General features: G+C 35.9%; 2 protein-coding genes and 1 long non-coding RNA gene across 6 annotated transcripts; 2 read left to right on the plus strand and 1 right to left on the minus strand.

Annotated features, from left to right (window-relative positions):
• Window positions 1-71: 71 nt before the first annotated feature.
• LOC106157334 (piercer of microtubule wall 1 protein) lies at window positions 72-3983 on the plus strand. 3 transcript variants are annotated; one of them, XM_087016331.1, is made up of 5 exons: window positions 72-256; window positions 723-834; window positions 1434-1505; window positions 1868-1998; window positions 3410-3983. In XM_087016331.1, exons 1-5 carry the CDS (start codon window positions 224-226, stop codon window positions 3476-3478), a joined length of 417 nt encoding a protein of 138 aa, XP_086872457.1. In that variant the 5' UTR covers window positions 72-223; the 3' UTR covers window positions 3479-3983. The 3 variants fall into 3 exon arrangements, with proteins under 3 accessions (XP_086872457.1, XP_013388414.2, XP_013388415.2); XM_013532960.3 differs by having other exon boundaries at window positions 73-256; window positions 723-774; XM_013532961.3 differs by lacking the exon at window positions 1434-1505 and having other exon boundaries at window positions 73-256.
• A 315-nt stretch (window positions 3984-4298) lies between these two features.
• LOC106175215 (TBC1 domain family member 25-like) lies at window positions 4299-25381 on the minus strand. Of its 2 annotated transcripts, XM_024075918.2 has the most exons (5): window positions 25191-25381; window positions 22217-22326; window positions 9486-9634; window positions 8906-9049; window positions 4299-8545 (listed from the first exon to the last, which is right to left on the minus strand). In XM_024075918.2, exons 1-5 carry the CDS (start codon window positions 25242-25244, stop codon window positions 6456-6458), a joined length of 2547 nt encoding a protein of 848 aa, XP_023931686.2. In that variant the 5' UTR covers window positions 25245-25381; the 3' UTR covers window positions 4299-6455. The 2 variants fall into 2 exon arrangements, with proteins under 2 accessions (XP_023931686.2, XP_013412566.3); XM_013557112.3 differs by lacking the exons at window positions 22217-22326; window positions 25191-25381 and adding an exon at window positions 10775-10941.
• On the plus strand, window positions 10940-12716 carry LOC147761171 (uncharacterized). Its single transcript, XR_015335307.1, has 3 exons — window positions 10940-11353; window positions 11570-11732; window positions 12257-12716. It is a non-coding gene; the product is annotated as an uncharacterized LOC147761171 (long non-coding RNA).
• Window positions 25382-26111: the final 730 nt, after the last annotated feature.

The following is a 26111-nucleotide window of genomic DNA, read 5'->3' on the forward strand; positions in this document are numbered from 1 at the left end:
TTCAGTAAAATGTGAGCTACTTATATGTGCCTTTTATTGAAAGTATAAGCAGAATTCAAATCATAGGTGGCGCTTTTAACAATTTTGTTTACATAGTAACCATCTTGACAACGAGCGAAATAAATAGCATAAGCAAAGGGAAGGAAGCCATTATTGAGAACTAAACGCTTTGCGTGTGTTATTGTACATTTTAAAATTATTTAACTAGAATTATTTAACTACAATGGCCTCAAACCAAGTCACACAGAACCCACAGGTAAGAAAAGGGTACTAATGAAACTGGTATACATTCTTTGTTACTGAAAAAAATACTTTTCCCATAACCAAGTCATCACATATTTTCGGTATTATTTTATGTTATTTCTAAGCAGAAGTATAATGTAGATGTAGTAAGCCTGACGTGATTTTTTGAAACGCATAAATTGATTAAAGGTATAAATTCATCACCATTGTTATTTATGTTGTCTAGACGAAATCTGATTTAGTCCACAGTGATTTTATCCAGAATATGAAGTATTTTTGTAAATTTGATGCTTGCAAGGTGTTTTAGTGTACAGTAGACAGCCTTTGTACGTGTAGGAGAAACCCTTTGATCCGCCCGTCTAATGAAGAGCTTCAATTGGGCCAAAAGAGGTATTGAATTTTGCTCTTCATAACCCTTTTATTCTTGTTGAACTCATGAATAAATAATTACTGACATTCTTTTTTTTTCGGGATTTTAGGTCGCAGCAGTTGAGGAGGTAGTGGATTTTGCGCCAGGAGGAGTTCCAAAAGGTGCGAAGACCTCTGATTATTATAGGACAAAAAACATTCCAGATAGATTTGAACATCCTGGTAGGAATCCATTTTTATATTTTTGTATAGGACCAATATGTATAAGAAGGCAGCAAAAGTTTTTAAGAGCATTATGACCAGAGGAATTGATTGAAGACTTCTATTGCCAAAGCTGGACAAACATTCTTGTGGATCAATAAGCTCAAATACTAGTATAGCATGAAATCCATGTGTTAAGACTCCTATTGACAATTTTTGATTCACGCAGTGCTACATTAGCAGAGTGTACACATAAAAAAGTCATCAATAGGAGTGCTGCTGCATGAATTTCAAGCTATATTAGTATTGATCACTTGTAGTAATTCCCCTGACCTACTGCATACCATTATTCCTGTCACAGTTGCCAATTATCCACCCTGAGTTCCAAGGGCCATTGCACAGTTGTCTCTCTCTCTACTCTCATGCTGGCATACTGATAGTGGTGAGGTCAGTTTCCAACACTGAAACTCGGGGTACAGTTCTGTGACAAAGGGGGGGAGGGGGGGGGGGGGTCACAAAAAATAATGAACGAAGAAAAAAGTGATACTTTTGCTGCCTGCTTTCTTTATTGGTCCTATTAAAATGAGGTGTCGTCTAATCAAGATGTCTCTTTTTTCCAGAACCATATAATCTGGGCAACCCTGTGTATACATGTAGAAACAATTACCAAATGCCCCAGCCTAGAGAAGATGGTCAGTATTTGGTGTAGAATAAAATGTATTGTGTGATGGGGTAAAAAAGTGACTGGATGTTATGATTTATGTTATTCCACAACTCTTCTACCACTAGGTCTTACAGTACCAAACAAGAGGCTGTATTAAAAAACAAAAAAAAAAAAAACAAAGAATATTTGTAACAGATAAACGATCTATTGGTTGTTATAGTGGAGACATAATACTTATTTTAAATGATACTTTTGAATGTGGAATTATGTGAAGATGTCACATTTTCCTACAACTCAGTATATTAGGACAATAATAGTTTACTTTAGTATTGATATCCAGTTGATATTGACCAGCAGGACTAATTTGTATTATTCTTTTGTTTTTTCTAGAGTGCTTTCAAGGCTATGGAAAACGTGAACATCCCCTTTATAGAACAACAGCAAATAACTATGGAATGCAACCCCCATCTGTACATACCATGCCTACCACTTTCCACTGTAAATCTCAAAAGTTCTCTGAGGTAAGATTATAGCAAAGCATTATTGATTTGATGAAAAATGCAGTGTCATTTTATTGAAAAAAATATTGATATTATACTAAATATGATATACATTTGGTTGCTTTAAAGAGGACAGACTGGAAAGGCTTAGAAATATGTTAGAAAGATGTTAGTTTGCACAAGGCTAAGCTGTAATAGTTTTCTATAATGAACTTTTATTTATTGTATTCAATTTTTTTTTTTTGGAGGGGGGGGGTTCAATTAAAGGGATAATAACTCTTCGTTTTGGCCAAAAAATGAATTTTCCTGGAGTAAACAACAATTTTCCCATACTTACCAATGGTTAATGAATCCATTTTTACATTCAAAGTTAGTCCCTGGTTTTTTTCTATAAAGTATTGTTTTTTGTTAAAATCTCTTAAGAGATTATAACAGAGTATAGCCGTCAATGGCGGTCACGTGGTCTGACGACAAGCTCAAATATAAGAATAATAGCTATAACTGCCGTTGTTGTGGTAAAACAGAATATATTATATTTGTATGAGTTATTCGCAATGCTTTTATTGTGAAATAAAGATCTCATACGAAGAGTTATTATCCCTTTAAGTGAGGCTTACACGAGTGATTTTGCTAAAACAGGCAATCAAATGGATAGATAAAAATACATTCAAACAAAATGCTTTAGTGATTCAGTGGTTCAACAACTGCATCAGTATGCAGTATGTCACATAACATTGCAACATTTTTCTATTGTCAGTATCTTAAAGAGAAACATCATTTTTTAGGCCTTTAAATGAAAAAAAAAATGACAATTTCTAGTCATTTTCAGTAAATTTTTTGCACATTTTGATCATTCAGGGTTTAAGGAGAGATGCATTGTTAATGCCCACTGTAATACAGTAATAGGTATGACAGTAGTGATGTCAGCAGTGTAGAGCACCCTCTCCTGAGGGCGGAGATCTATGCTAGTACCAGGGATTATCCCTGCTTCTCTTGTAACCTGACCCTGAAGTTATCAAAATATGAAAAAAATTACTGCAAATGACTAAAAATGGTCATTTTTCTTATTTTTAAGGCACCAGACACAGTAATCACATCCCAAATACTGTATATTTCAAGCAAGATCTTCATGTTTTCTCTTTCTCTTTTTCTCTTTTGTTAATGCCCACTGTAATACAGAAATAGGTATGACAGTAGTGATGTCAGCAGTGTAGAGCACCCTCTCCTGAGGGCGGAGATCTATGCTAGTACCAGGGATTATCCCTGCTTCTCTTGTAACCTGACCCTGAAGTTATCAAAATATGAAAAAAATTACTGCAAATGACTAAAAATGGTCATTTTTCTTATTTTTAAGGCACCAGACACAGTAATCACATCCCAAATACTGTATATTTCAAGCAAGATCTTTATGTTTTCTCTTTCTCTTTTTCAGCATTTAGGAATCTGCGGCATGTACAGAGATCAAGGTCTAAACACATCTACAGATAAAAGCAAAGTATGAAGCTGCCAAAACAAATAAAGACTGATTCATTTGGAATCTTTTAAACATTATTTTTTATGGACAAGATATGGATTTATTTTAAAAAAGGGACTGGAACTGTTTCACATGGAGATTTCAGTTTGCATCAGTTGAATGATGATGATGGTTTCATGTATGTCAGTCCTCTGCAATGGAACTGTGGTGCAACTCCCAAATTATCAATAACAACAAAACATTTATCATGGAGAAATATCTCTTGAGAGTTGCATGGAAAAACGTGAAGAAGGGAAGGGATTTTTTAAGGAGTAAGGGAGGGAACATTTTACATTCAAATAATAAGCAGTGTTGTCGTGAAAGTCACTTTTTGTGGTGCCTATTCTGCTGCTTCACTTGAAATATTTTATCCATTATCGAATTTTCATTATTGTGGTGTTCAAAGGAATTCTTCTTCATTGTTTACTCATCATGTGGAATTGCCATTGTCATTTTGTTGAAAAAGATAATAAATTTATTCTAAATACTGTAACAGTGTAATTTGCTGCTTTCAAACCAACAACCTTACAAGTTACAGAGAAGCATTAAACACACTTTTTTTTTGTGAATAATATTGAGGTAATATGTGATAACACTTTCAGTGAAGACATCTTCAGGTAGCTTTTAGCATTTATTTCTCTTCCTTTTGGCTGTATCACTAAGGCTCTAATTGAAAGAAAGTTGCCAAATGATTTCATCAGTAAATTAACTAGATATACGCAATACCATTTGGTATAACGCAGTAAGAAAGTCGACTAGATTTTAGCAATCAGAGAAAACAGAATTATAACAAAGCAAAACAGAATGCTTATATTTCTTCAGCTTTTATTTTTTTCCCCAATATTTCATCTCTCTTCAAATATAACAAGTATGCAAATTGCAGTTGGTTGACTCTCTACCTCAGCTGAAACATCTGCACAAAGCATGTGTTGGCAATGCTACAATTAATCAACCTTTGTTTCAAAGTACTGACAGTGACTGTTCTTTGTGAAGCCTACAGAAAAGAACTTTCTATAAGGCCCAGTTCAAAATAGGGGACTAACTAGTCCAAGGGTCAAATAGCTTTGTAATGGGTCGCCATATTTTGCCCTGGGTCTAGTTAGTCCACTGTTCTGAATGGTGCCTAAGACTAGGGAACTGTGGATATCTTTATCAGTTAACCTGCAAAAACCTGCACAGAACGAAAATAAAATGGAAATGAATAAATCCTCTCAATGGTATTCATGACACTTTAAAAATCTATTATAATAAATCATTTTTCTAAAGTATTCTTGTAAGACCTCAGCACTGTAATGTAAACCGACTTGATTTGTAATGGTTTATGGCTAAATATCAACATCTGGTACCTTAAATGATTGATGACACCGTTTCAGTGATGTCACTTTTACTTAATCCACTGATAGCCTAATATTTGGGACTGAATTCATCAAAACCTTTTTGATTTGAAACAGTAGGTCGAAGCCTAACAAAAAATCACTTGCAATATATCACATTATCATTACTCAAAGTGAAAATGAATTCAACACAGAAACAAATTCACTGGTATATTATCAGGATATCACAGTTACAAAGCTTGTAATTTTAATTAGAAGAAGAAGAAAAAAAAAAACAGAGTACAACATTGGTGCTAACATGGAAATTTTGTTTATATTCTAAGTTTAAAAGACAAGTCTGCAAGTGCATCTGATGCTTTGAAAATTACATTTATGACAACTATTAACGGCACCTTCATGAAAAACTATTTCCAGCCAACAGCTTTGATTTGTTTTCCAAACTAACAATCTTTTGGGTTGAAAATTCAATTAATTTTTACTTATCACAGCTAACAGTAGGCAAATCATGGAGACATTCCCACTAAAAATTACTTCACAATCAAATCGGGGCAAAAAAATGTAACCAGAGACCTTTTATCTGAGATGGAATTCTTAATTCACAATCAAAATAGCCAAAACCTAGCTTTGAAATTCACTCAATGTTGCCCAATTGTGACTATTTTTGAGATCAAATTTGTGTACTACACATGTATTTAAGGACAGAACTTTTAACTTCTTAAAAAAATAATAAAATAAATTATATTTTTAGAGCCTTATTTGGGACCATGACCGAGTGAGACAGTAAGGTGAGCAAAAGTGCATTTAAGAAATCAGTAAAAAACCTTTCTATTTGAGAGAAAAGAGAAAATCAAACTTCAACAAATGCCAAATTCAAATTTATGACCATTCACATTGAGCTATGGATCAAGAAAGAGACACGATTGTCAGAATTGTATAATACCAATTACCCCTCTCATTACAGTTTATCTAACATGTGTTCACTCATGCGGTGTAAAATTAACTCAAGACTGATCATCAGCAAGATTTAGATCACATACATTCTTCATGTTCAGACAATTTCTTCAGTTTAACAAAAAGGCACTCATTTCTTTTGCATTTTGCACCATCTTGCTCTAAAAAAAAAGAGCTCATCAACCACGGGCACCACACCTCTACAGAAAAAAAAAATGTACCTAATATTATATTATTATGTACAAAGAAGCTAAAATATGATATTTTCACATATTGGCCATGATTGGTAATGCAGCTACACCTGTATGACCCCTGTAAAAACAAACCTGGGGTAAACATGAGCTATATTTCTCCACAATAATACTGGAGCTACATGTATTTACAATAAGTGGGGTGCATTTTTTAAACCACAATTTCCTCCGTAGAAGAGGGAAAATTTCAATGGCAACACATTACACTACCTCTCCCAAATTACAGTGGTTACTATGTAGGTCACACTATGGCCAACAGCATTTTTCTCGTGTAAACTAGCTCATGTGCACTAAGATTTCTGTAAATCCTGATAATTTTAAAATGCCTCCATTGTGCTCACATACATGTCCACAGGAATTGCACTGTTAATAGGTAGACAATGACAATACAAAAGAGAGCAACACTAACTGCAGCTTTTCATATATATATTACAGACTAGGTCCAAAGTCGGAAACCGATTCTGAGCTCTCCTCAAACCAGTTTTGTTGGGAACGTAGATAAAGTTGATACAGCCCTTGTGCGTGCTTCAGCACCGCCTGTACATTATGCTTTCTCACCATCTTATCAAAATGCATCGCAAGATCGTTATAGTCCATTGCGTTCAGCATGATAGTCTCTTTCTGTTGTTCCAGCAGCGTTAGGCACATAAAAACCAGGAATGGATTGCCGCAGCCAAACTCGCTTGGTGGCGGCAACTCGTGAAGCCTACTGGCACAGTCCACCTGTGTGGTCAAATGGTCAGTACAAGAGGTCAGATCTACTTGGTCAGTAAAACCAGAGTCAAAATAGCCTTTAGTTGGAGTTTCAGGCTGAGAGTGAGACGCCTGGGAATTGTTAATCCCAGAATCGCGTGATGCAAGACTTGTTGTGTCAGCCATTGTTAAATTAAGTGGCGCTGGGAGTTTAATGTCGGGTGGCCTTTGCTGGCGAATCTCACTTCCATTTTGACTTTGGGTGGTTCTCTGACCATCTTTAGGCTGGGTGTTGTTATTGTTGTTAGTATTCTGTTTCTGAGACAAACCACCCTGATGCTGAGCCTCTTCTTTTCCCATCTCATTTAATGTGACAAAAAACACAGAATTTCCTTGGCAATCTCCTTTCCAGATATCACTACAATTAGAAGCAAGGGACACTGACGACGAGTTCCGAGTTCCAATGGATTCAAAACTAGATGACTTATCACCAAAAGTGCTATCATTGCACAGTTTTTGACTATCATTTTCTATGCTGTCATTGCACAGCTCCCGTTTACTGGTGTCAGTATCAGTCAGCTCGTTAGAGGGGAATTCAAAACTGCCACTGTTTTCCTCAGCTTCAGTCACATCTGAATTGCACAATGTACTTCCTGTGGTGGACCCCATTTTTCCCATGTCCACCAGGGACTTGTCAATGCTGGCCGATTTTGCTAGTATGGCCTTGGTGACGGGGTCACTGACAGGGACGTACTCATCAGAGCCCTCTAGGGTTTTGCTCTCATCCAATGGGGTGATGGGTTCCACACAGCGCACTGCGCCCTTTGGAGTCGATGCCTTGGAGTCTGGCCCCAATCTTTGAGGGGATGGGCTCCTTGGATTTTTCCCCGCAACAATGACTTTGGGTGGCGGGTTTGAACTGGATGGCGTTGGATGCAGCCGTCTGTACATGGCACGCAAGCGTGAGTAGGCAGTTTCTTTGCTTCCAAATGGAGATCCTGGAGAAAGCGAGGCAGAGCCAATGGTGAAGCCAGGCCCAGTCAGCTCAAGGTCGATCTCGGGAGGATCAGGGGGGATGGAGCTCCATAGTACCTCCAACATGTAGAGAGCATCATTGAAAGGAAACTCCCTCTTCAGTTCCAGCAGCAGCCAGCGATAGCAGAAGAACAAGTCGTCAGCGTCATGGTGCTTCAAGTAGGCATAAAACTCTGGATCATGTTTCTGGAGAAGTAACGACAAGTGTTGGAATTTTGTGGTCATGACATGGCCATCCATCATGAAGTTGTGTTTCATCCGCCTCATGATCGCACAGAAGCAAAGGTACGCATTTGCCTCGTCCTGTTGAACAAAGAGCAGGGGAGACACAACATCTCCCATACCTTGGCAGTAAGACACTTCTGGGTGAGTGACAGCATAGGTGACTAAAATATTAAACAGAGACACAATGTTTTTGTTATCATCAGCACCAGCAAAGAATTTGTGTGTGCGATCAGTTCGCAAGACGTCGCGTTTGACCATGTTTGTAATGTACTTCAGCTCTTCATTAGTGTTCACATGGTCGCGCCAAAAGTCTCGCAATTTGTAATATTCTTGAGATTTCTTCTTGAGATAGCTCATTCTCTCCTTCCCCGACAAGCCATCTGGGAACACATTCAATAGATGGCGCCACACAACTTTGCGCAAAGATGGCTCCACCCCTCCCTGGTAGACACTAAAGCGGAACTCCTGGGGGTTGAGCAGGCATCCATCAGAGTCCAGAAAGTTCTGTAATTCTTTATCACCCATGGGAGGTTTTACTGGCTTGTAATCATCTTCTCCTCTTCTACCTGAAACAATAAATTATCTTAAGTTATATATCCATACTAAAAATTGGAATATAATCATATCATTAAATGGTTTGCTGAAAGAATCATAAGTTACTGTCACACTAGAAGAATTTCTTCAAATTGCACCCTTTTGATATAAATTTCTTAAAACATCCTTTTACTTCCACAAGCTGACAATTTCCATTATGCCACTAATATCTTAAACCAACTACCTCAACTAGTTTTTCATAAATTATTCAACCATATAAAACATATCAAATATTAAGTATGCTCTTTCTCTCACACACAGTTTACTTGAGAGATAATACCCTCATATTTCATTATCAACACAAGGAAGTCTGCCATGCTACATTGACTTACCAATGACTTTCTGAACATGTGAGACAGTTTTCCCGACATGTGTTGAGATGGAGTCAGACAGGGAGGCCAGAAAAGACTGGCTTGTGCTCGGCGCCTGCATCACCGGTACATCCATGGGAGCAATGATGTCCCAGTCATCGAGACCTAAAAGTGTTCAAGGACAGGACATATTACCAACTTGTTTTGAGTCAAGTTTAGAATAAATAAATAAATTAATGAAAAATTCAAAACTTCATACACAATATTTATATGCTTGTTTTGTGTTCAAGGACAGGACATATTACCAACTTGTTTTGAGTCAAGTTTAGAATAAATAAATAAAATAATGAAAAATTCAAAACTTCATACACAATATTAATATGCTATGTTTGTAAAGACAAAAAAAAAAGAGTTCTCATGACTTTTTTTTTTACCTCGACTTGCTTTGCCAAAACCACAAATGGCAAAGTCCAATTATTTTCCCAGTGCAATAATTCGAATGAGTCTGCCTTTACCTTTAAGGCACCACACTAAAATCCAAACAAAACATCCAGTGGTTTACTATGTAGACACAACTACGACTCCTTTCGTCTGTACATACCATCCTCAAAGGGTTTAAGGTCCACTTTAAGTCTAAGGCATGGTTCTGATGCACAAAGAAAGGCTGCGTCGAGGTCCCAGTCAGACAACAAAGCCAGGTAACAATCTTGTCCTCGCTCATCCTTAGCCAGGTAACTCACTGTGAAGTCACTGCAATGAAAAAGAAAGAAATAAATAATTTGAGTGCTTTTTGTAACCACTTTGTAAAAGTTACTGTTCAGTCACTGCAATGAAAAATTAATAAATAAGTAATTTGAGGGAATTTTTCGTACCCTCTAAAATGAAAGTAATTTTTTGTAACCTCTATAAATGTCACTGTAGAGTCACTGCAATGAAAAAGAATCTGTCTTCATTATCCATTTAAGGAGGTATTTTTTGTCCTAATCTCCAAACAAATCTTTGATTTGCTGATCTTTGAATCACTAACTCACTGTGAAGTCACTGCAGTGAAGAACAAAATTTACTCAGTTTGTTTTTTTTTTTTTAGATTGTATAATTTTTACCAAGCTTTCATATAAAACTTCACCCAGTTAACTCCCCTATTACATCAAGACAAAGCAAAATAAATAAATAAATTAATTAAATCAATTAAAAATATCAACCATTAGATATATTTCTCTACATTTGTTAATCACAACAATTCAACAAGCCATAACAAAGTGCCAATTACTCAAGGACATCCAATATACACACATAGCTAAAATTATGCTGCCAAACAACAAACAGGCAGCAGTCTTTATTATGTCTATGTTGGGAACTTATGTTCATAGCAGGAAAGTGCTTGAGCCAAAAATGAAGTATATTTAAATTTTACACCCCATTTAAATTTTTTTACTTTTAGAATTTGATTCATATTTCTGTCACTTATTTTGTTAGAAATTTCTCTTTATAATCATTCCTAGGCTTATGCAAGTAAAAACTTTTCAAAATGCCCAATGTAATTTACTTTGATTAAATAATACAAAATATATATTTTTTAATTTCCTAATGGATTTAACCACATTCTGAGCATGACTCATGAAATCATCCAAAAATATGTTCAGGAAAGGACCAATATTTAAGTCCAAATACTAAAGATGTCTCCCTTCTTTATTTTTTTTCACCAATTAATCAAGATGTACGATATATCAGTGATTACAAAATAAAACATGAGCTCCACTATTCATTTAATGTCTTCAATTTTAACAAAACTGGTTCCTCTCCGTACCTGGTTTTCAAATAATAAATTGATAAATATAATTACTCATCAAAAAAATTCCAGCAATAACTTTTTATTTATTCCAGCGATACCTTTCATCAGTCTCCACTTGCTGTGAAATCTCTGGAGAAAACAATTCTTTTTCCTTCATACTTCTTCTCCTGAAGGGCTTTCTTTCTCTAAACTTGCTTAGAAAATTTTTGCTAAACCTCATGATGCAGCAGTGATACACAAGTAGCAAACTGCACTGCATGCTATTCACCTCACCATGCCGGCTTTATATATATGCAGGCAGCCGGGAGAGTAAACATAGTACATCAGCAAGTTACATTGAGAACAGGTCAACTCAACTTGTGTCAATTGAGGATAACATCATTCAGGTTAGAGACATTTATTGAACACTGAAGTGCTTGTTTTTTAAAATCATCTTAGCTGATAGGAGTACGTTAAACTTTGAACCTGTTGATTGTTTGTTTCAAGGCTGCTGGAAACCCCTCATTGTAATAAATATGAACCAAGTGAACCAAGAAATTCATGAAGGAAAAGACTTCAGCTGATTCAAAAGGCAATATTCAATAAACTTGTGGTCAAACCAGCTATCGATTTGTCTGTCTACAACTCTCTCCTTTTAACTTTATTTGTAGACAGGATGAGGTATGTCTCAAAATGAGGTATGTCTCAAAATAGAAAAGATTCCTGGGTAACCATCTTCATCCACGTCATATGCTGATAAGGTCATAGGACTGATATACTTTATCTGTTGAAAATCCTTAGCTATACAAAAATCACATTAACTTCCCAAGTAAATCTCTCATTTTTAATCTAAATTTTTTTCTTTGATACTTTCTACAAGGCATATACATGCCTTTTAATGTTCCTATTTATAGTACCAGACTAAAGAAACCAGATTTTCTTCCCTCCAACAACAGAAGAACAAACAATCAACATGTTGACTGCCTACAGCATGACCTTGGATCTTCAAACTACATGGAACAATTGATAATTGTCCACTTCAGAGAATATGCTATTACCCAACCCTATCTTTATGAGGTAACAGCGGTGGCATTGACTTAGGGACCATTCATAATAGGGGACTAACTAGTCCGAGGGTCAAATATGGCCGACCCACTTGAATACTTCCCCATGGGATATCTATTCAGTGTTTATTAGCGGATTAGTTGGCAAGCTTTGTAGTGGGTTGCCATATTTGATCCTCAGGCTGGTTAGTCCCCTATTCTGAATGGGGCCTTATATTACTTCTATATATTACTTCTACTCATCAAGGCCATGTAGTTGAAGAGGGCTAAAAAGGAGTGCAACCACGATAGAATTCTTGCTCTTAAAAACATTTATTGATAAGAAGGGGATCCTACTAACCATCAAATTACTGTAGGCCTATCATATCTATTGCAATTCATGGTGGGCCCACTGGGAGATAAATAAAGTTGATCTTGCAATCAAAAACATTCAAATTAATTTCACTGTAAATGATGGAAATATTGGTTATGCTGCATCATATATTATTGTCAAGTATTATCATGGGTTTTTGGTTTATCTTACGGTTTTAAAATCAGGTGAGATTTTGCAGCTTTTGGAGGAGAGTGGGATCAGAAATAATGGCAGCAAATCAAGTCCGTTGCAGCAATGAATAAAAGACGCCAAAATTTATGCAGAGATTTCAATGCAGCAATGAATAAAAGAGAATTTATGCAGATATTTTTTATTTTGGTTCTTTTCTCCAAAGTTCTATTGATTTATAGTCTATTGCACTAGAGTGTAAATCTACCACATTTTGAGTGTGTCGATCACTTCTTTTCTAAGACAATATGCCCAGTGCAGTGTTTCACCTTTAATTATCACTGGAAAGTTAACCTACCCCACCTCAGGCAGATCCCCATGTATTCTAGTTCGGTACCATGTGAATGCATATCAGTCCTCAACCTTACAAAAACTGGTCATCTACGGTCAGTATAATACCACATACCTTGCTGTCACTGTTACCTAAGGGTCATTGACCACCTTCAGATTAAATTGAAATGAAATGATCTATAATTAGAAAATACCAACCTAAATATCAAAAGTGAACTTGAAACAAATGACATCGGTGATAAAAAGCAGATTGCATGTACATTATCAGTCAATGACCACTCTTGAACTGGTCACTGTGAGAGAAAAATGACAGGGACAATCTCATTTTTCTGACAGTGTTATCTGTTGTGAAGGATACAGATGATGCACTGCTCACCAAACACCCCAAAAACGATCATGACTGGTCATATTGGGTAAACTTCAAATGACATTGTTATTCTTGCAATTATAGTAACCATATATGTTAAAGTGTTTGTCATATACTGAAGCTGTGGTACACAAATGAAAATAAAATTCTGTCAATTCTCTAACAGAACCATCCAGAGTAAAATGGTGAACCTAATTTGCTGTTCATTATAAATCCTAGATAAAGCAAAATTGCACAATTGTTGATTACGTAATGACTGACTGGTCAACTTAGGACAGAATGTTACCTCACATTAGATATGGCATCAATGATAAGTTGGTAAAGATTATAAGGCAATGATAATTTACTGATCATATCGGTTATTGACCAAAAGCTCCGTGTGTAAATGGCCATTTATCAGCAACCTGGGAAGCAATTTTGTTGACTGGTCATTTTAGGACAAAATTATATCATGGATTAGATTTGTCTTGTAGTAGATTTGAAGGTAATGCAGACATGTAGGCAGCGGGTATTTCAGAGGTTAGAGCCTGCAATGATAAGTTATTGTAGATCTGGAAGCAATGTTAAGTTTCTGGATTTATTGTTTCACTGATCAAATTGGTAATTTCTGGACATCACATGGTTTCAAAAGAAAGACTAATTTCACTGTAAATTAGTCAATGGCCTAGTAAATTCTGCTTATGTTATAGCATCTAGTTATATGGAAAAGATGGCGATCACACTTCCCCAGCACATAAGATGGTATCCATAACAATGCAAGTGACAACATTGTTTTATTTTCCAACTTACGTATTAAATGAAAACTAAATATTCTTTCTAAAATCTACCAGAAAAGGACTTTTTGTCATTTTAAATTATCATCATTGGATACAAACCTTATATGGATTTATTATATCTTATCATATTTTCCAAGGCCAGTGAAAAATTATTTCAACTTTCACTGGATTTGTTTATCTGGTAAAATTTATTTTGGGTGAATGTGTAGAATCCAAAATCCACAAGTCTGTAATGCAAAGGCGTTATTCTGTTTACTTAGTCCATCTTGGGAAGGTATAAAATTAACTTTCACAGACCTTGAAAATTGCGATAAGATATGAGCCAATGCCATGCTCGTTTTTAAATATGATTTAAGATAACAGGTAAAAATGACGAAATGTCCACATTCAGAGCATGTGACCACTGGATTCTTATCAAATTGAAGAGGAAAGTGAAAGTAAACATGTACCAACTGCACTATAAAGACAAACAAAGCTGTCGCTGCTGCACAACTTGGCCTGTTACCACCTCCCCATTCAAACTTGTCCCCAAATTTGAGATATATAATAATAATACCAATATGAAAGTCAGTCATTATGAGATGATTTTATCAGTTGTAGTTCTGCTGATCGCTATGTTAAACAAATGTTATCATGTGACTACTGAATGTTGTTTTCAGTGAGTAACTAAATAAATAACTATTTCATCTACACTGGAAATATAGAGACCATTTTGATTACTAAACACCGATTAAAGATCACAAATCATAGTTTCTGAATTTCAAATCAAAATCAACATACCATGGACATGTGACATATTGATCACTCTCACTGGACATGAGGGATTTGTAGAAAGTGAAAACAAACAGCCAAACACAGACATCTACTAGTATCTCCCCAATTTTATCAAAAGATCAATACATTCATGTAACATGAAACACACGTGATGCTTAATCAGCCGCAGTTGGCCTGATCACATTAGCCAGTGAAAACACGCAATATCCAATACAAACTTTTAACTTTATCTCAAATGATGCAATGATACACAACAGCAACATCGTTACATGTATGTGTCATCAAATGCTCTGCACTGGGTTGCATGATTTTGATACTAATCACCCAGGAACCAATCATTTCTTTTGGTTCATATCAATATCTATAAATCAGAGTATGTAAATTAATGGCTTAATATAGCTTATCTTTATCAAATCAGACTGTGAAAACAAAGTTTTCAAAACAAAATTCAAAACGATGCAATGATAGACATCAGCAGTATGCTATCTAACATATTCATCATGCACTTTGAAACAAGTGTTCTGCACAGTGCTGCATGATTTTGATACCAATCGCGTGTTTCAATTCATCAATATCATCAAATTTTGTTCTGATATCCCTCAAGGTTTAGACATAGAAACAAGATAAACTTAACCTTTCAAGTAAAGCTACTTATTAAACTTTGTGTGTCTTCATTCAGTTATATGATAACTTCAACTTCCTTCTTCTACATCGCACTGAGATTCATACTCTGATGTCCCACTGTTCCTTTATTTTATTTATTTTTTTTTTTTGGCAAAACTACAACTTTTTTTATAACAAAATTCCAAGGACTGAAAATGATCTTATGTGGCTCCAGTTTAGTGTTGATTTTTTTTTTGCCTGGGTGCCTATGTGAGAATTGTAAGGATTTAATTATGTATAGTTTGAAATTCTTATTTCAGTATAAATTAGTATAACATTAAGAAGAAATTAGTATAACATTAAGAAGATATAAAATGTGGACAATACTTCAAGGTCAAATTGCTCTTTCATGCCCCCCCCCCCCTTCCGTCTCCCACAGCCAAACACTGGTTTGAGGTCACAATTTACGTTTTGTCAAAATCATCACAACTATAACACACAATGCATGTGACATTGATCATTCTCATTGAACGTGATGAATTTGTAGAAAGTGAAAACAAATATCCCTACACAGACATCTATCACCTTTATCTTTATCAATGGATTAATACTAGTACTTTCATGTACCATGAAGCACACGTGATACCTGATCAGCTGAAGTTGGCCTGTGAAAATTAAACAGTGAAAACGTGTCTGTCATGAAATGATCTGCACTGCTTTGCATGATTTTGATTCCAATCACTTGGGCACCAATCACTTTCACTTATTCATGTCAATATCTATATATATCAGAGTATGTAAATAAATGATTTAATTTAACCCATCTTTATCAAATTGGACAGTGAAAATTAATTTTCCACAACAAAATTCAAAACTAATGCACCGATACGCATCAGCACTATGGTATCAAACAAAAACGATCTGTGCTGTGTTAAATGATTTTGAAACCAACAACCTGGGAACCAATCTCTTTTTCAATTTTATCGTTTCATCTGATCACCATTCAATATACTCCAATGAGAGAGAGAGAATATATATGAACAATCAGTAGACAATATCGCACATCTTCAAGTAATGTCATGACAGTTCATGGATGAGGAACGTGTGTGCGAGCAGATAATTTCAATCTGTTCTCCTTAACTAACCAGTGAAAGTGCACAGAGTCACAGTTTGCCATTTATACCTCAATTCACACCACGGATATAGGACAAGACAGTGACACACGTAGGGATACATGTGCACAAGCGCATGTGCATGGTGATGCAGACGTTTGCACAGCGTTATCCTTTCTTTTTATCTCTTCACCCGACATTCATGTCACGTGAGATCAGATAAGATTATTGTTATTAAAATCGCTTCTATTACACAATCAGGCTTTGTGTGGATGATCCTACATGAAATAAAGATATTCCACAAGGGATATTCTGTAGTAGGAATTATTTGAAGATCAAGTAAATGAACTTTAAACAATTTTTTTAATTCTAAAAGTGGGTGATCAAACATATTGGTCATGTTATTTTTTCACCAGTTTGTCAATGACTCAAGATTTCTTTGTATAGATTATTACATCATTTTATTTATTTATTTATTATTTTTTTTTTTTTAGTGATTTTGGCAGTTAACAATACATTTGGATTGATCCTTGAGGGCAGCTTGCAACATGTTACTGAGTATGATATCCTAACTTAGGAGCTAGACAATGAGATCAATTATTAACTAAAGTCAGGTAACTATATTAAGATTATGACGTCTAGGTCTGTTCTGAGGGAAACAAGATAACACATTACCTTAAACTTAGTAATAAACAGGTACAGGATAGCAATTTTGTGTAGAATCAATATATACATACTCAATTCATTAACTTGTGGTGTTGATATTTACAAGTGGAAAATTACACAATTCCGAGCTTTGAATTAGTTGTAAACATGTAAGCCTTATCAAATGAGATGTCTAGAAATAGGCCCATCCATATGTAATTGCATAATACCGACTGATATGTACTGGCACCAAGACAGAGCTGTATGAGTAATAAAGCTGGACTTGGCAGATAAGATGCATATGTACCAGTCTAGCAGACATTGGAGACAGTCAGCAAATATAGGAACCTTGTACAGTAACGACCTGGAGAATCTGCCTTGACCCACACCACTTCTCTTTTTCTTCTTGTATGAATACAATTTATCCCCCAATCTGTGGCCAATTTTACAAAACCGTCCAAATGAATGATGTTTCGATTTGTGTCTTCCCCTGCTAAATGTATTGCCACCATCAAGTGTTGATAATATAATGAGGTATGTCTCCTTTTAAGTAATTAAAATTACTACCCTCAACCCCCTGCCACCTGTTACTGCCCTTAGGCATTACCTATTGAATCCTCCCTGTTCATTCCCCAGTATTTTTATGTACAATGCACATCTTGTGCAGCTGAGGGACATAAATTATTGTGACATGACATCGGATACTGTGTCGCTGCAGGTAACAGTGCAACCTGTTACTCAATTATACATGTAGTGGATAGGCTACAACAACAAAGCTATCCACAGTCAGGAGAAGAGATCATTTTGAATCAAGGTCTATCAGGGCTATTAACTTTTGTCTAATACCGTACCTCAACATGCTAATCCTCTCTTTTTCAGCTCATTGATAATTACTAGTACTTTTTTTCAGAATTATGAAGCCATGGAAAACATTTTTCCCTAACAGAACCAGTTATATTGCATCCAGGGCTCTAATCAGCGCACTGCTCCTTTCTCATAATAACAGCTACAAAAATATGCAATATTAGGATGCATGTGCCACATCCATCAGGGCATGAAATTACACAGAGCCAGTGCCTTTCTGTCTTCTTGATTGCATATGACCATTGGGAAGAATGAGTTATTAGGTGGTCATTTAACAGTAACCTGCCATCCTTGTAACACAGACAGCAATTGTGACAGTGGGACAGGTGATCGTAGCTGTCATCTTGTACAGGTGGCATCTGTCAACCACAACTCTTCTCTGTTCACTTATATATATATATATATATATATATATATATATATATATATATATATATATATATATATATATATATACAAAGAACACCTGAGCCAAATATTACTCATGTTTTTATAATTAATCTGTGGAATAAATAAATAAATAAATAAATAAAATAGAAATGATAATTACCGCAAGTATATTGGTCTGCTAGTTCAATGGCTGACTTTTCAAGGCATCTTAAAAAGTTTATGACCGTAAGACTTAATCAAACACAGAAAAAAGAATGATGCTGAAACAAGCTTCATCCGTTGGAGAAATACAATATGAAGCCCAACTGTCAAGCATTATCGCTAAAGATTAACAGCAGCTTGATTGCCAAGAAACACACAATATGAGAAACATCTATCAGCCAGACAAATATGGATCCAAAGACCTGAACTCAGACAGGCTCACAGTTTAAAAGTCGATAGGACTCTGAATTACTGAAAAAAAAGGAGACATTCTCATGATACATATTTTAAAGAGACATTCTGTTGTCAATTTTTGAGCTCAAGACAAGGTATTTTGTACAGCAATTAGGATATGGCTGTAGAATATAATATCTACAGCCACAGTGCCAGCTATAAACTAGTAATTGGGAATGATATGATACAAAAAATCAATACAAAAGCGGCATTTGATGATTATGTTACCGTGTAAAAACATGGATCATGTAATCAATGGGTGATATGTACAGGATAACGAGGTTTTCATGTTCTTTCATTCTCAAACGGCAACAGTGGCCTTTCTCAACAAAGAGAACCTGTTAAGTACAGTATACTTCAGCCAAATAGAAACACAAATGTAACTTAATTTTTACGTAATTTTCAAATGTGCTTGAAATTTTCAGGTGTTCAAATTTAGCAAGTCAGACACAATGTTCCTGCCATGGTCATTTTCTCACTGAAAGTTATTAAAACTACAATGGTGATTTCATTTTAAAAACTGCCTTTATATAATGTATTATGAAAATGCTGTATTCAATCATTTTGCTTAATACAGAGAGGTTTTATGAATCTAATACAGGGATGGAATTCAACTACAATGATCCATATAGACCTTTTTCATCTTTTCCGGAAATGGAAATTGCATTGTGGGTAGGGGAGCCCAGCTACGTCGAAACACTTAGAGCGGTGCTAAAAACCATGGCTGGGTTTACGTGCTTTTTGTCCCGCTGCTACAATAACAGTAAGCGAGATCGACACATGAGGTTTAATAAGTTCCCAACAAACCCGTTAGAATGAAAAATATGGTAGAAAGAAAGGAAAATATAGCAGGTTTGGATCAAAAGCAGGGGACCACGTTTGCGCTGAACACTTCGAAGGCGGGAAGAAAAACTATAATATTAGGAGATCAACGGTGCTTTAATAAAAAACAGAAATGCTTAGTTAATCAACGGATATAACGAACTATCGGCAATTAGAACTCGGGGGTAAACAATGTGAGAAAAAAAAAACATTATAAAGATCTGAAGAAAAAATTGAAGAATAGGCCGGCCGGCCCTAAAAATAAAGAAAATACTTCAAGCATGAGATTATGGAAAAAGAAAGTAAAAGCTGTGAAGTTTTACACGGGGATTCTACTTTAAAAAAAATCAAGAATTTTCACGACTTTTTGTGTAACAACAAAGAGGTTTGAAAAGTTTTGTATGTAATATCCTTTTTGTGGGTGTTTTATTGCTAAGTGATCATTTTAAATGTAGTAAGCCTATCACAGGTTTTAGTCTCTCATAACGCTTTGTAGGGTGGGTTCTATTTTTTTAACGTGAGACGTTAATAAAATTTTTATTATTATGTATCCAGTCCCGTATACGTATTACTGATTTGTACAAACTGGGCTCATATTATCAAGATCAACAGAGACATACGAAGAAGAAATTACATCGGCTCTTGTTGAACGCGTTATCGGCAAAATAAAAAGTTATTTATTTCTGAACTCAATGATAAGAGAATTGGAAAATTCAATGGGCATATATTTCCCAAAAAAATGCAGAAAAGCCTTTCTGTAAGCTACACGTACATAATACATGTATGGTAAAGACAAAATGGATAATAAAAATAATCGTATTTGTAAAGTAATACAAATATGCTTAGTATTAAAGTAGGCCTACGTATATTTAACTGTCTTAGATAGTTGAAAAGTATGAAATGTGTGGAAAACACTTTATTTGAATGATTTTATTGTCTTTGATTGAAAACGATGAAAATACGCACGAAAACATTTAAAAATCAAATAATTTGGCCTCTTGCTATAATTTTGTTTTTACCTGACGGTTTTGTTTCAGTTTGACAAAATTTTCATACTTGTCAGACCGAAAGTCTGACATTTTTACCTGTCGTAAATTTTGTACATATACTAGAGTAAGACACGGTAGACTTTGATTATCTTCTGGGAAAGACTCGAATATTCCTGTCTCACCTATTTAACAGTTAAAATTAGAAGGTTTTAATTACAGGGGAAAGGTCGTAGTTGTGGCCGCCCCCCTTACCGAACAATTGAACAAGTAACACCTGATGCCTTATCAGGTACCAAACGATTTAATCAGTTCACCGACGGACGATCTGCGTGTCAGTTTTACCTGTATACACAGTATACAGGTACGAGTCAAACAATGCAGGAAATCTTTTCATTTTATCACTTCAAAAATCTCTTAAGACATCCTTCAAACAAGACATAAAAATCGTAAAGAATTGACACTGCCGGTAAATGAGGTGATATCGCCACTGCTTGCATATATACATGTAATATTGTGAAGACGTAGGCCTACGCACCTGTCCACACTCTTGAAAGCTGTGTACGAGTCTACTGGCCATTTTGATTTTATATATAAAAAAATAACGAGTCTCTTTCGCATATCTTTATTATCGGAAGCATTTAAAAGAACTCTGAAGCGTTAGTTCGTCAACTCTGAAGCGTTAGTTCGTCATCACTATTGAAAGTGCAGCCAAGGCTCGGACGCTTAAGTGAAGTCTAGTTGTACAGCGCATCGTATTTAAACTGAGAAAGAAAACATTTAATTGCTAGATTCTCCGTCCAAATAGCTGTTTCTTGCCTACAGTTTACGCATTTCTGTGCTTCAGCCACCTTTTTAGTTTGACAGAAAGCAATGCACGCTTCATACGGCCTTTTTATATGCGCACCTTGTACATCATTTACACCTAGCATTGCCATGCTGGAAACAGCAGTGTACCACCATGACCCCTGTGGCGCGCGGTTCCTGTCATGCGCACTTCGTATTTCCGCAAAAGATGAAAAAGGTCTATACAGACGCCACCAATGTGCTCATAGTTTGATGCACTTGAGGACTGATGTGGCAAAAATCTAGACCCATCTGAAAATGCATGGGATACTAGTTAATCATTTTTAAAGGTGCCCAAACATCAAAGAGTGCCTTACTCCAAGTATACATCAAGGGTCAACAGGTCAACTGAGGCTGTAGAGCACATTCTTCACCTGAAAATGTCCTCACTGTGCTTCACATGCTGTCAGGCAAAGAGATAAAGAAACAGAGAGATATTACCTTTATTCTTAATTGGCAGCCATAAATAGTGCAGTGCCTTGGATATATGAGTTTGATTGAAAAAAATCTAAATTAAGATTTAGTTGGTCAAACATGAACATTTTTCCAAATGGACATTGTTAACAGAGCAGCTATTTTACCATCACTTTTTAGTCACGTGCAGACATATATCTTTGCCATATCAACATCGACATCGATGCTCTACACATTGTTGTAGAACTCAGAATAAATAACTTCACTTAATGCATGAAGATAAACAAATTGATACACTCCTTAATTACTGATGCTTATCTATGTGCACTGAATTAATTTACACACACAAACATTAGAAAGTGGTATAATTTGTAGATTTATGAACAATTAGTGTAATCTGTGTGCTACTATTATTATCATATTCATCACTGTACATTTTCACCTGCTCCGTCTGGTGTAATATCATGTTTTCAATTTACACAAGAGATGTGAACACAGGCTCTTGCATTCTAGGAGGAGAAGCAGTAACAGTGATGTGGCTGCGGAGCCGGCAGACAATACCAGTCAGGACTAAAACCATAAGTACTGCCAGCGCCGTGCTGGTGGTACAATAATATAATGTCCAACTCACCCTGTGACATCAAACGCTCTCGCGAGGAGACTCTGGAGAACCTCAAATGATGTTATCTGAGGGTCGATGCTGAACTTCTTGTACTCTGGCTGCTTGTAGCCATCACTTTTCTGGAAATAAATGTTGCCACCATAAATATGATTTGTCAGTGTTTTACAAACTATTTCATATCAATCTTTTTATTGAATAATCAAAAGGTGGTAAAATTGAGTATTTCTTAAAGATGAACAATTAAATTGTGGAAACCATTACAGATTCAAACATTTTCTGTGGACATAGCAACAAATGTATCAAATTCAAAGTAAATGTTATCTAAGGGGATTCTTTAGCAGGACAGAAAGATCATGTTGTCAAACATTAGTTGAATCTCAGGGGGACAAGGGACGTCACAGTTTGACAGCCTATTAGTTTCTATTAAGACCTCAAATGAGCTGATAACATTCCTAACACACAATTATTAACCTGAGTGAAATTCCTCAGCTCAATTCCTAACTCTAATACTTTTTTCAAAACTTGATATATCTTTTCCATATTCCAAAATCATTTTGACCAAAGCACTAAATACATGAATGATTTTAATATATTTTAACATAAAATCGTTTTTTTTATATGATCTCAAACTAATTTCAAACATGATAATGATAACCAGATCTGAAAGCCCAAAGACGATTTTTAATTACACTGGTCATGCAGTTTCCTAAATCCAATGTCCTGAATTACAGGTCAGTCCACTTAATGACCAGTCCAGGTTTATCCCCAATAAAACTTTACTACTCTAGCCTAAACACAGTAAGAGATGATATCAGTTTAATCCCCAGTCACTTGTGACCAGTAGTTTGATAAACTGGCCAAAGGCAAATAAACATGTTTATCCCAGTGATTAGACTTGAAATAAGCTGGCGGGTTTCAAGAAGAGTGTCTCCTCCTTGTCGAAGTTATATCTAGGAAGGATTATTATTAATTGAATCAAAACAGATTTTTCCACAGGGAAAAGAGTGACAAAATACCACTGACTTACTGGCTTCAAGCCTACACCTTTAGTTTTTAAAGTAAGAATGGTAGATTCACTGAACTGAAACTTTATCTAAACTGTTATCTTCTAGAAGAGAAATAGTGATCTCATCTGAATTACCTCACAATCTCACCTAACAATTGTGCATTTTGAATTCAACTGAAACTCCAAATAACATCATTTCATTTTAATTAAATGCATAATTAACAATATCAAAGCTCACTGATTTTACATTTAAAACAGATAACTTGCATTACAAAGGCATTTCACAGATGAGCATCACTTGTGTCATTACACATCACCTTAATTGAAATCTTGCCATTCATCAGAGCACCTTTAATCCTTATCAATGCATTTTATCATAATCAACAAAACCCCACCATAATCTCTCTCAAAGATCAACTTGAACCATCGTACCACGATGCACAAAAGCCAAGGCATGTATCAACCCTGCAGGTTAATTATTCATTACAGTTGGTTACAGCAGACAGAGCAACCTGTTGCAACAGTTTACGCCACGTTTAATTTCCACTTCTAAGGTCAGTTGAGAAACATACTAGAATTAAGACTCTTTTGGTTGGAACAATACAGGTGTGCGCACACGATTACACGACTGATCAATGGGTAACTGCATGGACTTTCAGGTGCAACTTATTACTCTTAAGTATATTAAGTAATCTTATTAGTCACTGCCCCAGTGAACTATTTTAAGACACAGGCAAGCTCAGGTACTTAAAATTAGGCTTCCTAGCCAATGCCCCCTTCTGACAATATAATTATATAGGATAGCAGTAGGTGTTGGTACAGAACAAGGGGTTTTCAATAGAGGCCTACAGGGGATAAATTAAAGCTGTGAAGGTAAACAAGTATCACAATAGTTAAATACTGAGAGTTGGTCCCTTTAAATCCATGTGGGTTGGGCTGGCTGAAGACTAGGGGGCTAGCTGTAAACTAACCTGTAAACTAACAACTAAAATATTCAATCAGTGTATTAGGCCTTGCCAGCAAAAACCAACCACTGCAATTTCTCCGAGGCTGAATCTTTTGCCCAAATACATTGAATAAACTGACTTGTCATCTCCCTCCTCACTTTCCCAGATTTTTTTATTTTTTTATTTTTTATCGAATCTCCACACTGATTTTCAATGTTGTGTTGCTTAGAAGCAGAGATGGATAAGGCAAGTGGACTATTTATAACTAAATCAATATCCTGAATCTTGGAACCCACATTCTAGTCCCACTTAGACTCTGAATGATGAATGAAGGATATTAAGTCTCACTTCCTAGTTCAAGCTATCTTGAGAATATATGGTTGAATAATTCAGTCAAACTTCCTACTTGAAAATTACTAAGCACCAAGTCTGAAAGTCTTCAGATAATTAACCCCTCCCCCTCATATAAATATTACCATGAGACGGTCATCAAGTTAATATTTTCCCCTAATTATAAAAAATCACAGTGGGTACAGAATAACATAACAGAAATAATATCTGCCTTCACATGTCAAAGTAATACTGCCAATATGAGGATTATGTCAACGGATTATCATTCTTTTACTTTTTATGTCAATTCACCTGTGTAGGAAAAAATAGCAGACTGAACAACAAATCAAAACAATGTGGGTTACAAAAATGCAAGAAATGATTATTGAGGAAGTATATCATTTTTGCACACGAATCCGATGTTGATTTTAATCACCAATATTTTTTTCATCGAATCAATGACAGTGACAGTGGCAATAATGACATCTAAGTCTCAAAGTAGACAAAAAACAATGAACTTAAGTTGGTCTTTCTAAGCATGTACATTAACAGTCTTGACGCAAAACAGTGCACGTGCCGAAACTTAAAACTGCTCGACATGAAAATGAAATGAAAACAACAGTCCACACATGACTGACGAGCCGTCAAAACAGCTGAATTATACATTAGCCGTTCATTCATTCCACATAAACCTACCCACCTTCACTTTCACTCGTATCACTTCTCTGTTGCTGGATCCTATCATTGGCGTCATCTTTTGGATATCATGGGACCCAGGAAAGCTACACAAGACAACCGGTGTGTTGCCAGCTCTGAAGTGAACTGCAGGATGCTATCGGCACCATCTTCTGACGTCACGAAGACTCGAAGTGAAACTAGGTCAAGCCATCTTGAGTACGCGTGTCTGCACCGTGTCCTCGTGGCACGTGAGGGCAGAGTCCGCTGCGAAGAGGCTGTTAGCCGGTATCTCGCTAGCTTTTGTGCTATCTCGGCAACGAAAAAAGATCTAGAGTACAAAGTGACAAAAAAATTTACATTTTATTTTTCAATTTTAGCATTTGATGCTCTTGATTGTGATTTAGGCCTATTTAGCGTTATTTGTTTCACCAAATAAGCATGTCAAGAGATGTGGGGTTACAAATGAACATTTTCCCCACAGTTCTAATTTTAATTAAAATACGAGGGCCAGGACAAGATGTTGGGACTCACGTTCACTGTGCGAAGGCCCACAGGTAGGCCTACGTACTTTATGCGGCACGAATGCCGCGGAGATCCCTGACTCTATCCAGCACTATCTTGGGTTAAGATTAGATATGCAATATCTTTATTGCCGTTTAAAGCCCTCTTATCAGGTGAACATCAGCACACTTGCAAGGGCGAAATTCTAAGTGGTTAAAACTAACACGAATGATATAAAGACCTTGGAGCAGACTTTACTGAGACTTAGTTCTAATTATTTTTGGAAAAATTATGCAAATGGCGTTTGGATGGTCCATTTCGAGGTTTCAATATCACGATCAGGGAACAGCCCCAAGAAAAGTAAATAGACCTGCAGACCTTTTGCAGAAATATATGTCGAAGAGGGAACCGACTTCACAAACTGTACTGCAGGGCCTTGAAT

Source organism: Lingula anatina, chromosome 6, assembly GCF_051362555.1.
Source record: "Lingula anatina isolate TDL-2025a chromosome 6, LinAna3.0, whole genome shotgun sequence".
Lineage (NCBI taxonomy): Eukaryota > Metazoa > Brachiopoda > Lingulata > Lingulida > Lingulidae > Lingula > Lingula anatina.

What these genes read in the sequence shown, in the direction of transcription:
- LOC106157334 (XM_087016331.1), top strand. Translation starts at nt 224, where the DNA reads ATGGCCTCAAACCAAGTCACACAGAACCCACAG. An exon ending in AGATAGATTTGAACATCCTG is followed by an intron (nt 835 to 1,433) that starts GTAGGAATCCAT and finishes TCTTTTTTCCAG; the next exon opens with AACCATATAATCTGGGCAAC. An exon ending in AATCTCAAAAGTTCTCTGAG is followed by an intron (nt 1,999 to 3,409) that starts GTAAGATTATAG and finishes TCTCTTTTTCAG; the next exon opens with CATTTAGGAATCTGCGGCAT.
- LOC106175215 (XM_024075918.2), bottom strand. Translation starts at nt 25,244, where the DNA reads ATGACGCCAATGATAGGATCCAGCAACAGAGAAGTGATACGAGTGAAA. An exon ending in TGATACGAGTGAAAGTGAAG is followed by an intron (nt 22,327 to 25,190) that starts GTGGGTAGGTTT and finishes ATTTATTTCCAG; the next exon opens with AAAAGTGATGGCTACAAGCA. An exon ending in CCTTAAACCCTTTGAGGATG is followed by an intron (nt 9,050 to 9,485) that starts GTATGTACAGAC and finishes GAACACTTTTAG; the next exon opens with GTCTCGATGACTGGGACATC.